The following is an 18714-nucleotide window of genomic DNA, read 5'->3' as shown; positions in this document are numbered from 1 at the left end:
TGAAAAGATACAAGGAGTCTGGGTCCTGGATGTTTTTGAGGACTCGCTGTTTATATCTGAATTGTTTCATGGAAGATAAATAAAATTCATTTTGTTTGAAGCACTCAAAAAAAAAAAGTGAGATTTATCAAAAGTTTCTTGGAATACTGGCAGAATGGTGGAGAGAACCCGGACTTTGTTATACTCCTTGCTCAAATGTGGCTGTGAAGCTTAGTAGTAATTTCACCTTGGGGAAATGATGATCTATTTGAATCTCAAGTTCCTCATCAATAAAATATGATGAAAATATCCCAGACACAGGCTTGTTAATAGTGAAAATAGCATACGTAAAATACTTGACTCCATATCTGATGCAAAGTAAGGGGCTCAATAAATGTAATATTCTCCTTACCTTGGAAAAAAAAAAACACTAAAAGACAGGGACTCTAATGCTCCTAGAAGCTTTATTTATAATAGTCCCAACTGTAAACAACCCAAGTGATAGCCCGAAATGACCATCAATATTAGACTGAATTTTTAAAGGTTGGGTAATCATACTATGCAATACTATACAGCATGAACTACTGTTACTATAAAAGCATGGATAAATCTCACTAACATAATGTTAAGTGACACAAAATAATACATACTATATAATTCCATTGAAAGAAAGTTCAAAAACAGGCAAAATTAATCTACAGTGACAGAGGTCAGAAGTCTTAACCTTTTGGAGGGAGGTTAGGTTGGAAGGGGGAAAGAAGGAGACTGCTGGGGTACTGGAAAGAGTCTATGTCTTTACCTGCATAGTTGTGGTCATTAGAAGGGTATATGTATGTAAAACTTCATCAAACTATACACTTAAGATTTGTACATTGTACATTATTTACCTTTGTACATATAAAAATAATATATCACCCCACCAAAAAAAATTCCTCCTGTTTCTTTTGTCCCAGGAGCTAGATTTTATGTCAATATCGAATTTATTCATTAGGAGAATATCTGGCTTAGATATGACACACCATAGCTGTCTGTGTTGCAGGCTGAGTCTGTCCCTTGTAAGTGGCCCCATTTCAGAGCTGGCCTGGAGGTGACAGGCATATTATGAAGGTCATGCTACAACACCATTAACAGCTGGAGATGCCATCACATGCCATCAGCAACAAAACACAGGGAAAACCAGGCAGTGGACTGTGCTTCCCACCCTTAGGCTACGAGGCACAAGCCCTAGCAATGGAAGGATTAAAAAGCATCTCAATTTAAGAAGACAGGGAGAGGGGAGGGGAATGTGGGCTGCACAATTTATAAATAGACATTACCAGAGGCTGCCTGATGGTGAAGTGGTTGTTTAGTAAATCTTTCTCCTTTAAGGATTCCATTATCAGAGACCATTTGAAAACATCGGTTTCGTTTTGTCTTTTGAAGGAGATCCTGGGTTTCATCAAGTCAGCCCTGTTGGGTAATATTTCTCTCTGCCAGATTTAGGAACAGGCCTTCGATATTTTGAATCACCTTTACATGGAGCACAAAGATGATGACGATGATGATGATGTGTCTTTTGCCAAATGGATGAGCAGCTTCTGGGGTCACAGCTGGATAGAGGAGGATGAGAGAGGACTCCGGGACCGCCATGGATCACAGAACTCCAGTTACAGGAAAACCTCCCTGCCCTGCCCAGTGAGTTATTATGACGGAACCGGGGGAGAGCTAGACTAGGGGAAGGGGATTTCTCTTAGATCTTTTTGAGAGTCCTTTGGTATAAAGTTTTCTTTGGTTGAAAATGAGTACTTCCAAACCTTTTTTTATACTCACAAAAATCCCTTTTATCATTTTGTCTTGTCCTCCAAAGGACCTGATTTTCATCTATTAAGTAATGATTCCTTCATTTTTAGCAACCTAAGATATATTTAACCGCTTTTCAGAGCTCCTGATAAGCCTGGCATAATCCTATTGGGTGGTAATATAATTCAAGCCAAAGGAAAGAAACCTGATGTTATAGTCTGTGTAGCATTGTTGTGGATCACTGTTTGATTTCCAATAGTCTTTTTGAAATACTGAAAATAGCTCCACTATTTGGTGACATCTAAGGAATTGGGGATTCCATATAATAAATCACTACCTCTGATAAATTTGATACACTCTTTCTGCTGGTTCTCATTTGGTTTCCTGATAGGAGACAAAGCCAACATTCTACCACCCTCAGCACTATTTTTCCATGGCTAGGCAGAGCACCCGGTGTCAGGGGAGCAGGAAAGCTCCCAAGAGGGGAGCGGGTGGGCCTGACCAGGTGTGGACTCAGCAGCGGGTACACATGTCACTTAGAATTCCAGCTACCAGAGAATATTTCTCCAACCCCCTGCTACTGCTAACTCCAGAACCAAATAAGTTTTGGGGTAATGTTATTTTATTTTTAGTTCCAGAGTTCCCAGAAGCATAATGCATGTGAAGTATATTAAAACTTGTAAGGCAATCTTTTACGCCCAATGATCATCAAGTTTGAGGAATAAGACCTCTCTGAGACACAAATATTTGAAAATAGATCTCTTACCAAACGCGTAATCAGGGACAAAGGGCGCATTTCAACACCTCATTGAACTTAAGGTTCTTTAAGTAAAAAAGGAGAGAGGTTGCACTGGTTGATCTCCAAGAACCCTTCTAGCTCTCGCTTTCCATGATTCTGTTATAAAATAAACACCTGCTTATCACACTCTCATCTCAATCTCTTATGCCCACATTGAGTGAGGTATACATAATGTGTGAACCAGGAGTATGACTAGTGTTCAGCCAGACAGTGAGAACCAGGGAGAAACAAAGAGAAAAAATGAGATTCGCTATTTATCACAACAGCCCTTTGGAGCCACAGAAACTATGAAATCAAAGAAAGAAACATGACTTATAAAATATAGTTTCTTGAATAAATTTTAATATCTGTTAGACTTTAAAAACTGGGATAATCTACCCTATTTCAAGAATCCACTTATAGGTTACAATATTGTTTGCCTTAAGCTCTTGGGGAATAGCAAAATTTATTTTGTATAACATTTCTAAATGGGGTCCATATATCTTTTCCTGCTCGTACTGGCTTTGGACATTTGCCTGAATTAACCTGTTTAGATTCTCTGAGTTGACAATGAATTCCATAATTATCAGACTAACATGCAGAAAGCATGTGTTTATCTAAGGAGACAAAGCATGGGCTAAACATGAAAACCTGACTGAGTTGAAAAAACACAGATCAGGGGACCGTGGGTGATGTGGGCAGAGTCCTAGAAAATCGGGGGTCTGATTCTTCATCTCTGTTCACACAATGCCATGTATTTGTGAAGTGAGTCTGTAGTTGGATACTTAAGTTTTCCTAACTCTAAGATGTGCTCAAATTTTTCGTACTTTAGAGATATGAGAAAAATTAGGTTTTGAAGTTTTGTGTTTTGCTTTGAGCTCAATAAAAGACCTTAGAAAAAAAAAAAAAGCTGGGCTTCCCTGGTGGTACAGTGGTTGGGAGTCCGCCTGCCAATGCAGGGGACGCAGGTTCGTGCCCCGGTCCGGGAGGATCCCACATGCTTGCGAAGCGGCTGGGCCCGTGAGCCATGGTCACTGAGCCTGCGCTCCGCAACGGGAGAGGCCACAACAGTGAGAGGCCCGCGTACCGCAAAAAAAAAAAAAAGCTTACTCTTAACCTTATCTTTTTCCTTCTCTCCCCACTGCTCCACTCTAAGGCTCTTCCCTCTTGCAACCTATTAGTAACCTACATCCATCAGTATTGCATGCAAAGGAAGAGAAGAATTTCCCCCCTCTTTCCTATTTGAATGTGGTTTCTAATATGGCTCCTCGGCCTCATGATTCTTGCAAAACCATAGCGATGGAGCATTAAATCATTAAACATATTTATAGAACACCTACTGTGTGCCAGGCATTGTGCAAGGCACAATAGCATAACAGGGTAAAAGAAGACATATGGTGTTTGTTCTTGTGGCACTTCTAATCTGGTGGAAGACACAAATTTGGCAGGAAGAATGAGGTAGACGAGGGGTAAAACTTGGTCCTTCTCGGAGAACACTACTTTTTGACAAGACTCATTATAATCTGCGACTGCTGATTTAAAGCAAATTAAAAAATCTAACTTTACTCTCCTGAGGTGCTTGGTGAAAAAAAAATAAGGTAAGTAATATGAAGTCTCTCTGATTACTCTCTCATATGAAGGTAGAACTAATCTACCCTCTCCCTCCATCGTCACAGGAATACAAACTTGAAGTAGAACAATCTCCATATCCCTTATTTATTCTGCTCATTGAAAGTGAATTTTAAATAGTCTATTTGACTTTTTAGTCATCTTCTCCTTCAGCTTAACATGGTTTTCTTAACACTGTTCTATACAGTTAGGGCCTGGTGGAAGGGAGGATCAAGCTGAATGAAAGATCTCTTCAAGGAGGAACTGAGTTCCCTGACCTGGGGCTTTGCTAACTCAACATGGACTTTCTCAGTGCTTCTTTGATGCTCACATAAGCATATGTGCTGGTCTACATCATATTATTTGAGGGGTACAAAATAAACCTCTACCTATCTGCACACAAGGGATTTTTTTTTCTTTTTGAAACTATAAAAGAGGTGCAAGAGGGAGGGGATATGGGGATATATGTATGCATATACCTGATTCATTTTGTTATAGAGTAGAAACTAACACAACACTGTAAAGCAATTATACTCCAATAAAGATGTTAAAAAAATAATCACCTTTAACCAATTTTATATTCTGTCCTCATATTCTCAATTTAAAGCTGTAGAAGATATATCTAATTTTAATTTTTATTCCTGATTGACCCAAGGGTGGCTACACACTCTCGTCCTTGTAGTATCTCACTGCAGCGGTGGTTCTCCTGTAGTTGCTCACTACAGGGATGGGTTGGGGCATGGCCCCCTTAGAGGATTTCTCAAACCTGAAGAGAGAGGGGATGCCCTAAATTTTCATGACAAACAGTGGTTCCTTGTTTTTCAGATTAAATTTGTATTTAATTTTAAGAGGAGACAATGCCTTAATCCAAAGAAATGAAACTACGAATAGAATTTCAGGCATCAGGGATGTTTCTACAGAGGAGCTTTTATCATAATGTTCCATGGACTTGTTTCTTCTACTAGATGCTGAGACAGAGGAGTTGCTGGGAAGGCAGCAGAGTGGAGTGGGTAAGAGTGAAGGCTCTGGCAGCATTACTCTGAGCAAGTTACCTAACCTCTCTCTGTCTGAGATTCCCTCTATGTAAATGGAATTGATGATAATAGTACATACGTCATATGGGTGTTGTTAAGATCCAGTGAGTAATGTATACAGCGTGCTTAGGACAGTGCCTGATACCTAATAAGTACTTCTCCTCCTCTCCTATCCTGCACCTTCCCCTCTCCATTCTCCTCCTCCTTCTTATGTGTCAGAGTTTAAAATGTCTTTTAGTTTCCCTAAAGGATGCCCAGTGGATAGTAACTGACCTACTGTGTTGTTTGTTTTTCTGTTTTTTTTGCGGTACGCGGGCCTATCACTGTTGTGGCCTCTCCCATTGCAGAGCACAGGCTCCGGACGTGCAGGCTCAGCGACCATGGCTCACGGGCCCAGCCGCTCCGCGGCATGTGGGGTCTTCCCGGACCGGGGCACGAACCCGTGTCCCCTGCTTCGGCAGGCAGACTCTCAACCACTGCGCCACCAGGGAAGCCCTGACCTACCGTTTCACCAGTTGAACACTTGAATCTTTTTTTTTTTCCTGATGCTGTTGCCATATATAGCTAGTTGACTATAACCCTCTTGGCTCTGTTGATAGGCAATTAGTCTACATTATAAAATATTCCTCACATAAAATTCTTTTAGACTAATTCCTAAAACCTACAAATTATTATTACTTTCGTAATCGAATTCTGTTACAACTGGTACATTATTAAAAGTCACGTTTACAGGAAGTTTCACATAGAAATAGAATGAAGTTGTTGCTGCTGTTGAAGACAGAAGTTTGGGATTATTCAGCCAAGGAAGATATGTCTTATGCTTAGGCATGGCACTTTACCTCTCCTGTAAAGTCACTAGTCACATGTCATAGGCGAGTCACTTAGCCAAACTAAGATTCATTTTCTTCATTTGTAAAAGGGGAAGAATAACTCCCTTGTAGGATTTGTTCTGAGGTTAGATATAAGGGCATGGTCCCCAGAGTCCTTGACACACACGGTGCACTAAGATTCAACATGGGTCTTACTGTCTCAACACCTGGATCTTTCTCCCTCTTGTTTCTCATCTTGCTGTTGACGGGTGGCTCAGGTGCTTGCGTTTACTCAGAGGGCAGGAGGGGGTACAATTGAAGGGTGATTGCAATTAAACCCAGAATAAAAAACATCAAGTAGTTAAGTTCTTGAAGTGAAGATGTTACATAACTTTTTTTTTTTTTTTAAGTGAGGACCTATGGCTTGGGGTTAGAGAGTGCATAGGATTTATTTTTTGACAGAAATGTTTTTTCTGGGACCACAGTAGGAAACAGCATTGTTTTTCAGAGGACTGTTTTCTAGTGAGAGTCAGGGCACTGGGTGATTATTGCTCAGAAAATCCATGCCTGCTGCAGCCTTTGTAGCCTGGGAGCTGGGGAGTCCAGGTGTCGAGCTCGGAGCGTGGGGATCCCATTCCACGTTCTAGAGCCTACTTCACGGCGTGGAAGATAGATCCATAAGGTTGGTCCATGACCATGGAGGTGACAAGTCCAGACCTTGAAAAAGTCAGCTATTTAGGGCGTTGATTCAAGTCTTTATGAGGGAACTTACATTAGAAGGGCATATAAAATTCCAAAAGTAGAGCTTACTTAGTAAGTAAACATTTTTAAAAGTGGTAGCTTTCTCCCTGTAACCAATTAGAGAGCTCTTTTAAGCTTGTTTCTCACAAGGTCCCACACCAAAAGAGACTAACTGGAAATTTCATCTGCTATAAGGAGATATTGTTTATTTATATTATGATGGAAACTCTTGCATTTTTTTTCAGGTCTCTCAATGGAAGAGGACATTTGTACAAACATCTGCATTTCACTCCCAGTCTCACATTTTTAAGTTTTATTTTTAAAATCTTAGTGTGGTGAGAACATGCAACATGAGCTCTACCATCCTTGGCGGATCTCTAAGTGTACAAGGCAATGTTGTCATCTTTAGGCACAAAGTTGTGTGGCAGATCTCTAGAACTTATTTTGCATAACTGGAATTTTGTACCCATTGATTAGCAACTCCCCATATCCCCCTCCTCCCAGCCCTTGGCAGCCACCATTCTATTCTTCTATCAGCTCGACCATTTCAGATACTTTATGTAATTTTTGTCCTTCTGTGTCCCAGTCTCGAATTTTAAGTATTGTATTTTTCCTGATAATATAATACATGATCACTGTAGAAGACATGAAAAATACTAAAAAGGAGTAGGAAGAAAACAACCCCAGATTGCAGACAAAGGCTCTGATCACAGTTGGGTATGTTTTAAGATTGCCCATCTTATGATGTCCCCACAGCTTACCCATCCCAGCCCTCCCCTCTCCTCTCAGGCGCTCCCGGCCCTACCAGACTTCTCTTTCTTCTACGCCAGTGAGCTCCTTTTGTGGCAGGGCTTCTGCACGTATGGTCTCATCCTCAGGCGGACAAGTGTTCTCTGTTTCCTAATTAACCCTGCTCATCCTTCAGATTGTAGATTGTCACACCTTCACAGAAGTCTCCCCTTATCCTCCCAGTCGCCTCAACACCCACCCAAATGTATGTGGTTTTACTCTGCTATACCCTGTTATTGCACCTTGAACATTCCCTTAATAGCATTTGGCCAAGGATGCAGGCATATGCCCCATTTATTTATCTCCATTGCAGACATAAGTTCTAAGAGGGGGCCACTCTGTTTTGCTCCCCAATTTATCCATAGCACCAAGTACCACGTGTGACCTGCTGTAAATGGACTAATTTATACAGACTTACCTCATGTATCTTAGCAACTTTACAAATCTTTTTAAAAAAATTTATTTTATTTAATTAATTTATTTTTGGCTGCATTGGGTCTTCGTTGCTGTGCGCAGGCTTTCTCTAGTTGCAGCGAGCGGGGGCTACTCTGTTGCGGTGTGCAGGCTTCTCATTGCGGTGGCTTCTCTTGTTGCGGAGCATGGGCTCTAGGCGCGCGGGCTTCAGTAGTTGTGGCATGCGGGCTCTAGAGCACAGCCTTAGTAGTTGTGGTGCACGGACTTAGTTGCTCTGCGTCATGTGGGAATCCTCCCGGACCAAGGCTCAAACGTGTGTCCCCTGCATTGGCAGGCAGATTCTTAACCACTGCACCACCAGGGAAGATCCAACTTTATAAATCTTTAACCATATTTCTGATTATTGTTTGAGAGTATGTTTCTATATATGTATATTAGTTTGCTCAGGCTGCCATAACAAAATACCACAGGCTGGGTGGCTTAAACAGCCATTTATTTCCTCATAGCTCTGGAGGCTGTAAGTCCAAGATCAAGGTGTCAGCCGGTTTGGTTTCTTCTGAGGCCTCTCTCCTTGGCTTGTATTGATAGATTGCACCTTCTTGCTGTGTCCTCACATGGTCTTTCCTCTGTGTGAGTATATCCCTAGTGTCTCTAATTTCCTTACTAATGTAAGAACATTAGTCAGATTGGATTAGGGCCACCCTAATGGCCTCATTTTAACTTAATCTTTAAAGACCCTATCCCAAATACTGTCATATTCTGAGCTACTCACGTAGGGCTTCAACATATGAATTTGGTGGGGCGGGAGTGGGGGGGAGGTACGACACAATTCAGCCCATAATAACGTGCAATGTATGGACCCAAGGAGGGAAATTATTTTAAGCCTTTTGACTCACTCATACTGCCAACGGCTTTCTAGGAAAGCTGTATCCATTTATAGTCCTACCAGCAAGGAATGACAGTGCCTATCCCCCAGCACTCTTACTAGTGTTAGTATTATTAAAATATTTTTTTTGTTAACCTGGAAGGCAAAATTGTATGTGATATAATTTAACATAATTTTTGACTATTAATAAGCATAAACAATTTTTATGTTTGGTATTTCTTTTTCTTTCATTCTTTATACATTTATTCATTCAATATATATTTAATGAACTCATGCTATGAAGAAGGCAAAGTGCTGCATACTGAGATTCTAGCAGAGAATGAAATGTAGCCCCTGACATGAAGGAGCATACAGTCTAATGGAGAAGAGAGATGTGTAACAAAATTAACCAAATTATTGATGACAGCTATGATAAGTGTCATGAAGAAGTGTGAGATCTCAGGAGAGTGTCTAATGGTGGTTCAGGGGCCTGAATCAATTGGGGTGGTAGGAAAGGCTTTCTGGGGAAATGCAGTTTCCATGGTGACTGAAGGGTGATTAGCCGGCGATGAGGTGAAGCGATGGGGTTGTGTGCGGGGTCACAGCCAGAGAGGACCACTTGTAAAAGTGCCTGTGCTGGGCAGGAGCAGGTGAGCTGGAGGAACTGACAGAAGACCAGTGAGGCTATGTCACTGAAGAGGTGAGGGTGGTGCAAGATGAGGTGTAAAATGAAATGTGATCAGGTATGAGTCTGACGTTGTTTTAACTATGCTGCCTGCTGTGGGAAAAGTGAAATAAAATGAGTAAAGATGAATGCAGGATATCCACTACTACGAGGCTGCTGCTGGAATCTGGGTGAAAGGTAATGATGACTTGGATTAGGGTAGTAACAGTGGTGCTGGAAAAAAGTAGATGGTTTTGAGAGACATTTAAGAGGTGGAATCTGCTGACTTGGCAACTGGATGTGGAGGGGGGCTTCTGAATTACTTGTCCGAATAACCGGGCAAATGGTGGTGCCAGTTTCTGAGTTCTGGGACACCTGAGAAGCAGGCTTGGGAAGGAGAGATGATGAGTTCAAATTTGGACAAGTCAGGTGGGGTGCCTATGGGATACCAAGAGAAGTTGAGTGGGCAGAAGCTCAGAAGAGAGGTCTGGGCTAACAAATAAATCAGAAACTCGGTTATAGATGGAAATTGAAGCCTGGGGGTAAGACATTGAGGGAGACAGTGTAAAGTAAGAAAGCAAAGGAAGGGAAGGGGGACTAGTTTAGAGTATCGGGGGACTCCAACAGTTATGAGTAGTTAGAAGGGAGAAGTGAGCAAAAATGTCTAAAACACAGTGACAGAAAGATCAAAGGGAAACCAAGAGGGTGCAGTGGTAAAAAGCAAGGGAAAGACTGTTTCCAGAAGGGTTCAATAGGCAACTGGGTTGAATGCTATGGAGTGACTAAAGACCATTAAGTGCCCAGAATTTGGCAACATGCAGACCAATATCCTGACTAACATTAGGGTTAGATGAAAAAGTGTGAGATAGCCTCATCCACCAGAGGGCAGACAGCAGAAGCAAGAAGAACTACAATCCTGCAGCCTGTGGAACAAAAGCCACATTCACAGAAAGATAGACAAAATGAAAAGGCAGAGGGCTATGTACCAGATGAAGGAACAAGATAAAACCCCAGAAAAACAACTAAATGAAGTGGAGATAGGCAACCTTCCAGAAAAAGAATTCAGAATAATGATAGCGAAGATGATCCAGGACCTTGGGAAAAGAATGGAGGCAAAGATTGAGAAGATGCAAGAAATGTTTAACAAAGACCAAGAAGAATTAAAGAACAAACGAACAGAGATGAACAATACAATAACTGAAATGAAAACTACACTAGAAGGAATCAATAGCAGAATAACTGAGGCAGAAGAACGGATAAGTGACCTGGAACACAGAAACGTGGAATTCACTGCTGTGGAACAGAATAAAGAAAAAAGAATGAAAAGAAATGAAGACAGCCTAAGAGACCTCTGGGACAACATTAAATGCAACAACATTTGCATTATAGGGGTCCCAGAAAGAGAAGAGAGAGAGAAAGGACCAGAGAAAATATTTGAAGAGTTTATAGTCGAAAACTTCCCAAACATGGGAAAGGAAATAGCCACCCAAGTCCAGGAAGCACAGAGAGTCCCATACAGGATAAACCCAAGGAGAAACACACCGAGACACATAGTAATAAAAGTGGCAAAAATTAAAGACAAAGAAAAATTATTGAAAGCAGCAAGGGAAAAACGACAAATAACATACAAGGGAACTCCCATAAGGTTAACAGCTGATTTCTCAGCAGAAACTCTACAAGCCAGAAGGGAGTGGCATGATATACTTAAAGTGATGAAAGGGAAGAACTTACAACCAAGATTACTCTACCTGGCAAGGATCTCATTCAGATTTGATGGAGAAATCAAAAGCTTTACAGACAAGCAAAAGCTAAGAGAATACAGCACCACCAAACCAGTTCTACAACAAATGCTAAAGGAACTTCTCTAAGTGGGAAACACAAAAGAAGAAAAGGACCTACAAAAACAAACCCATAACAATTGAGAAAATGGTCATAGGAACATACATATCAATAACTACCTTAAACATGAATGGATTAAATGCTCCAACCAAAAGACACAGGCTTGCTGAATGGATACAAAAACAAGACCCATCTATATGCTGTCTACAAGAGACCCACTTCAGACCTAGGGACACATACAGACTGAAAGTGTGGGGATGGAAAAAGATATTCCATGCAAATGGAAATCAAAAGAAAGCTGGAGTAGCAATACTCATATCAGATAAAATAGACTTTAAAATAAATGTTACAAGAGACTAGGAAGGACACTAAATAATGATCAAGGGATCAATCCAAGAAGAAAATATAACAATTATATATATATATGCACCCAACATAGGAGCACCTCAATACAGAAGGGAACTGCTAACAGCTATTTTTTGCCATATTACAAGGTACTAGAGAGTGAGGCCTGGAAGGACTTGAAGGTAACAACTCCAGCTTTTTGACAAATTCTTTGAGAAACCTGAGGACCTCCCCCACGCCTAAAGAGGTTATCATTTACCCAAGGTCACACAGCTAGTGAGTAGCAGATTGACATACCTGGGTTTTCTGATTTCAGATCTGCTGGCCTTGTTGCTCCAAGTTAGTAGTTAGTAATGCCAGCATGCAGAAAGAGCATAGAGTGTGGTTACAACTGACTTGGATTGCAATCCTAGCTCTTCCCTTTATCAGCCATGTAGCTTTAGAAAAGCCATTTAATCAGCTTTTCTCAGATAAATAATAGCACTGTGGAAAAGCAAGTTTCTGCTTGTTGTGAGGGGCAAGTGTGTCTGCACATAGTAAGTGCACCATCAACGGGACCTCATCTCAAACTCCAAACCTAGGTGTCTTGTATCCCAGAGTATGGGCCCCTTTGCCCACACGCTTGTGAAATGGGTCTAATCCTCTGTAACACATGAGATGCCAAGAAATCCTAAAGTCTCCATAAATTTTTATCATATGAAGTTTATACAGCATCATTCATTATAAGAAAAATACATATTAAAACAATAATACTATCTCACTCTTCCTATTTGTTGGCAGTTTGGGGAAACAGGCACACTCATGGTTTGGAATATTAATTCGTATCACCTCTTTGGAGAATAATTTGACAATACATATCACAATTTAAAATGCACTTATTCTTTATTAACCTACCTGTTTCACTTTTACAGATACATTCATACACATCCAAAATGTATATCATTGCAGCATTCTCTGCTACAGCAAAGTTTGCACAGGAACTAAATACACCTTTTAAAAAACAAAAACAAACAAACAAAAAAGAAAAAGTGTGAGTGAAAAAGCTGGAGTGGAGTGGGTTGGGGAGTGAGAGAAATTAACAGAGCAAGTGTCACAATTCTTTCCAGAAGTTTGGTTTATCTGAACTGTCTTTTTTTTCATCATTTTCCAATTGTGATTTTAACACTGATGTCATTGTAGTAACATGACCTCTATGTTTGTGTGTATTATGTGAAATACCCTTATTTTCAGAATATTTATTAAACATGCAGCAAATATTTTTAAAGTTCTTTCGTCTACCGTATTATATGTTGCTTTTTAGGCACATTAGCTTTATTTTTATATAGTTAAATTAATTTTTTTCCTTATGACTTCTTCCATTGCTCTTTTGCTTAGAAATTCCTTCTCCATACAGAAAGCACACAGATATTTGCCTTTGTATTATTTCTTAAATGTTTATGGCTTCATTAAAAATTTATTTTGGGCTTCCCTGGTGGCGCAGTGGTTTGAGGGTCCACCTGCCGATGCAGGGGACACGGGTTCGTGCCCCGGTCCGGGAAGATCCCACATGCCGTGGAGCGGCTGGGCCCGTGAGCCATGGCCGCTGAGCCTGCGCGTCCGGAGCCTGTGCTCCACAACGGGAGAGGCCACAGCAGTGAGAGGCCTGCGTACCGCAAAAAAAAAAAAAAAATTTATTTTGATCATTTTGAAATTTATTTTTACATATCAATTTAAGGCTGGAGCACTTTATTATACCACCCTAATGATAGAGGAGCAACATAGCTAATCTTGGGATGTTCTACTTACTGTTTTGACCAACTGACCCCACTGCCTCATTGCAGGAGAAAGCTCCTACTGATCAAGAAGATAAAATTTCAGTCCAACATGAGATGGTTAGTAATTTATGGACATTCTGTCTCTGTGCTAATATTGTGCAGTCTCTTTATATTGTAAAATTTTAAATTCTGTATTCCCAGTTTCCTGTGCTTCCCAGCATGATGTCATCTGACAGCCATCCTAGAAGTCATTCTTATGAGGCCCAGGGATTTCAATGCCATACTCACGTGCGGGATTACAGAAAATACTCAGGGGATGGGTCGTTCAAGGAGCCCCTGGAATCAAAAAGAAGATCCCATTCCAAAATTCAGGCATTTTCAGAGTCCTTTGAACAGCAACTCTGCTTTAGAACCAAACGCTCTGTCTCTTCGGTACGTAACAGAATTATTGAATATTTAAACCATTTTAGAAAAGGAAACCCAAAGGATTCACCCTCCCCTAGTTTGAGGAGAACAAATCTAACTTCTTCATTTACAGGTTGGTTTTGTGATCTTTGGAAAATGGCACTCAGTTTTAGATAGCCCAGGTGTACATAAAATTTTAAAATTATTATTATTGAAGACATGTGGTGTAGGAAGAATTCCTAAAGGAGCACATGTGGAATGTTTTTGTTACCAAGGTCCTCTGTTTTCATCACCCTTATTATAAATAATTGTGATTCGTTCTCCTTTTACTATCTGAAGAAGAAAAAACTGCCCCTACTTCTCTTGTTCTCTCATATTTAATCTGGTAGGAAATAGTTTGTGATGGTGTTGTGTTCCCCTGTACTTTTAAAAAGCACACAGAAGGAACTCTCTGGACACTATGGTGTGAGTATCCAGGAGTAGAGGAGCAATCCAGGCATTCACAGTGGCCTCGTCAGAGTCTAATTGAAGCCCAAGGGAGACAAAGGCACGAAATGGGGGAAAGAATTGAAACACCACTGATGATGCCAAACTTGATACATAAAGCAATAAACTAGAGACCAATTAATTGGGGGGTAGTTTTTCAACTCTGCAACGTGCTCACTGAGTGGCCTTGAGCAAAATACTTTTTGTTTTTTTCGGTGGGTCTTTGGTTTTGGTTTTATTTTGCGAAACAAGAATAATGATATGTTTCTGCCACGTAGTAGGCAGAGCAAATAAGTAAACCTAGGTGTATTGCCACCTGGGTCTTGAGCTATGCTCTGTGAATGGCCAGGGGAAGGCACTCAGGTGCTTGCTACCTCGTTGTCCACCTGAGTGCGGTGCTTTCTGCCTAGCAGTGATGGCTGTTGGGATTGTCACTGTGCATCTTTGCCTCACAGGTGGCACCTCACTTTTGTACCAGTGACCTTGTGTATCTACGATTCCCCTTCAGTAAGCTGCTCTCTCTACTGGATCATAAGAGGAATAAGGAAGGAGGAGTAGTGAACAGCTGTCACTTACTCTATCTAAACCTTATTAAGTTTCTGTTTTGTCTTTTCTTTATACTGTTTTTTTAAGATATGGTTTCAGACTTAGAGCAAGGTTGCAAGAATAGTACAAAACTACACCCTTCATCTAGATTTCCTCTAAACGTGAATATATTATCACATTTTCCTATACCCTCTCTCTCCTTCCCACCCCCAAACAAGGGCACAAGGACATAATACAGTACAATAATTAAACTCAGGAAATTAACACCAATACAAAACTTTTATATCTAATTTATTGACCTTATTCATATTTTGTCAGTTGTTCCAATAATATTTTTTAAAACAAGATTCCAGATCATGCAATGCAACCGATTTTCATGTCCCTTTAAGGTATTTTACTTCTGGAACAATGCCTCGGTCTTTTTCATGGGACTGGCATCTGAAGAGTACAGGTCAGTTATTTTTTAGAATGAAGCTCAGTTTGAGTTCATCTGATATTTCTTCATGATTAGATTCACATTATGAACTTTTGGCAGGAATAAAACAGGCGTGAAAAAATTCCTGTTTCAAAACTACGTGTTGAAATCATTAATTATATTAATTAGGGGACTGACTTGCTTTAAATTCTTTCTGGAACAAGGGAGGGTATAAATATATTCTGAAAAAAATTTTAATCTGAACAATTCTTTGTTGATTCTGATGGCTTCAGAAAAAACATTCATACCACATATTTACATAAGGGTGTAAATGTGAAATCAGTTTTTATTTAAAGAGATGTTCATTACATTATCCTTAAAATATAAAAGTGTTTGTTTCATTCATTTCTCAAGTTCTTCCTTTTGAGTACCAAGATAACCAAGGCAGCATTTTCAACTTTTTTGACTCAAGAACTCTTTTCATAGTTATGTACAGTCGGCCTTTTTTTGTCTTTGGGTTCTGTACCCATGAACTTGAACATCCATGGATTTTGGTACCTGTGGGCAGTCCTGGAACCAACACCTTTGTCGATACCAAGGGACAACTGTATAATAGCTAGAAACCTGCTAGGAATTTACAAAATCATTAAAAATTTTTTCATATTATATGATAAATATACATGATAAATAATTTTAAATTCAGTATTTATTTTATATCAGTCTTTAAAGAGTATATTATAAAGTTTATCTTAATGCAAAATAAAAAATTTGGAACATTGCATACTTTAAAACTTTTCTATTTAACAATTGATACACTTTTCTAAAGCTAACTACATTTAAAAGTGTGATTTTTCAGCAATTTAAAAAATAATATATATTGCCTTTTTTTTGTTTTGTTTTGTTTGTTTTTTTTTTGTTTCTTGCGGTACGCGGGCCTCTCACTGTTGTGGCCTACTCCCGTTGCGGAGCACAGGCTCCGGACGCGCAGGCCCAGCGACCATGGATCACCAGCCCAGCCGCTCCACGGCATGTGGGATCTTCCCGGACCGGGGCACGAACCCGTGTCCCCTGCATCGGCAGGCAGACTCTCAACCACTGCACCACCAGGGAAGCCCTATATTGCCTTTTATTTGGGGGCCAAATATATACTAATACATAGATTTAGATTTTACATCCTTTAGCATCAAGAAGAGCCAGAAACTGCTTTTGTGACCTGCTCATGACAAACAGCATTAAATTTTTTCATTTTTATATTGAAAAACTCAACTGGCTTATTTTGATAATTTTTCACATTTTTGTTTCTAAGTGATGAGATAAGAAAAAACATTTCAGGTCATTATTTATGAGCAATTTTTGGATAGTCTTGATTCTCTATAAGGGAAAAGCCAAATTGCAAATAATCATCACTATATTTTTTATACTGTTTTTATAAGGATTAGAGACATTCATGGCTGCTAAATATGAATTATGATCAGACTGACGGATTTAATACAAGCAATGGAGCTAATGAAAATAATCTGGAGGCATATTTACAGAGCTAGTACAATTTTTAAGCTCCTTTTAACTTGCATCTCAGCTTCATCATTTGTTTTGCTTTCTGATTTTGACTAATGGACCATTATAGATAGAAATGAAATAATCTAGGTATGAAAACAATTTAACAATGTACAGTAGCTAACACCACCACAGTAACCAGACATCTCCATAACTCACCCTGCAGGGCCGAGTCATGACCTTGCCCATCTGACTGTTACTCACCACTGCATATATTCACCTCATAGGCACTCAGGGGTTCTCCAGTGTTTCCAGTTCACTGGAATGGAGAAGGGGAGGAGTAATGATCTTGAAGTGTAAAAATAGATACCACCACATTTATCAACACCATTCTTTTGTTAGTAATTCCTTTGAAAGTCACTTTCACCATGGAAACCAAAGAAGCACCCCCCCATCCCAGTTCCTTATCATATCACCCTATTTATAGTTATCATTGCACTTATCATTACCTTTTATTTTCTTATTTCCTTTTAGGCTTATTGATTGATTGTCTCCCTCTGCCTAGGTGTAGAATCTAGGAAGTAGGGTCTCTCTAGTTAGTGCCGAATCTCCCCATCTTAGAACAACAGTGTGTGTTCATTCAGTCATTGAATGTAGACCCCTGGGCAACCTGTTGGGGAATGTTGTGTGGTTGAATGTCATTCCTTGACACTTTGTTCTTTACCCAGTCCCCACCTGAACACTTAGTGCAAACCCTACTATTAATGTAATTTTTTTTTTTTTTTTTTTGCGGTATGCTGGCCTCTCACTGTTGTGGCCTCTCCCGTTGCAGAGCACAGGCTCTGGACGCGCAGGCTCAGCGGCCATGGCTCACGGGCCCAGCCGTTCTGCGGCATGTGGGATCTTCCCGGATCTGGGCACAAACCCGTGTCCCCTGTATCGGCAGGCGGACTCTCAACCACTGCGCCACCAGGGAAGCCCTGTAATTTAAGGGAGTGAACATAAGGAGGTTAGAATCATTCCGGGTATGATTCCCTTGCCACATTCCTTTTCAAAAAGCACCAGAAGGATGTTAATTCTACTGTGCCATGGAATCACATCCCTCCGTACATTAGAGGCAGAGTAGTGTGCAGGTTGAGTTTCCTCCATAGACCACCTGCTAATGCCCAAGGCCCCCTATTCCTTTATTTTATGACTAAACCTTTAGCAACACCCTTAGGCTTATGCTAATTTATTACTAGAAACTAAGATGTGAAAGTCTGCTAAATGATTAGGGTTTTCTTCATTTCTGATAATTAGGAAAAATGTGGAATGTTGTCAGCTGTCGGCATATCTACCCTTTTCTGACCCTTCTTTTTCAGGGACCTGAGAGCAGAAAGGAGAGAAATGAGAGAGAATGCCGGGCACTGGAAATGAGGTCTTGCAAGAAAGTGGAGGAAAGAAGGAGCTCTGGGAAGGAAGGGTGTGGAGAAGCGTACCTGCCCGCCCTGTCTGAAAAGGGGCCCAAATAGTACTTTGTTTCCACACCATGACTACTGATGCTGCTGTGTTTTTCTGAGCCCCAATTCACCAGGCCCAGGAGTGGTAGCTGCAAAGAGTCTACAGATGCTGAGTGACTCAAGTGGGTGGTTGATTCAGCTGCTCCCCAAGACAGCTTGCATCATACTCCAGCTGCTTTTCAGACTGTGATCTGCTCTGTTGCCCTTTTATGGGAAGAAAAAGGATAAAAGGTATTTTAATAGCATAAAATAATTATTGAAAATGTGAAGAGAGATACTTAAAGAGCCACCCACACGTCTTCACCAACCCTTCTTCCACATCACCCTGGCAAATAATCTTAAATAAAAGTCATTGGTGTGACTCGATGCTTACTTCTTTATTAGAAGTAATTATATAAGTATGTCTAAAGGCCATCATTTAATGAGAGCTGGTAATTAAGGTGCCAAGTACTGTGCTGAGAGCTTGAATGC

At 40.4% G+C, this 18714-nt stretch overlaps 1 protein-coding gene across 2 annotated transcripts; it reads left to right on the top strand.

Moving 5' to 3' along the window:
• Nucleotides 1-1374: 1374 nt before the first annotated feature.
• LNP1 (leukemia NUP98 fusion partner 1) lies at nucleotides 1375-18561 on the top strand. Of its 2 annotated transcripts, XM_032631106.1 has the most exons (4): nucleotides 1375-1653; nucleotides 13465-13515; nucleotides 13600-13830; nucleotides 18106-18561. In XM_032631106.1, exons 1-4 carry the CDS (start codon nucleotides 1495-1497, stop codon nucleotides 18253-18255), a joined length of 591 nt encoding a protein of 196 aa, XP_032486997.1. In that variant the 5' UTR covers nucleotides 1375-1494; the 3' UTR covers nucleotides 18256-18561. The 2 variants fall into 2 exon arrangements, with proteins under 2 accessions (XP_032486997.1, XP_032486998.1); XM_032631107.1 differs by lacking the exon at nucleotides 13465-13515.
• Nucleotides 18562-18714: the final 153 nt, after the last annotated feature.

Source organism: Phocoena sinus, chromosome 4 (assembly GCF_008692025.1).
Source record: "Phocoena sinus isolate mPhoSin1 chromosome 4, mPhoSin1.pri, whole genome shotgun sequence".
NCBI classification, from domain to species: Eukaryota; Metazoa; Chordata; class Mammalia; order Artiodactyla; family Phocoenidae; genus Phocoena; species Phocoena sinus.
Note: the sequence above shows the minus strand (reverse complement) of the source record. Positions and strands in the feature narration are given on the sequence as shown.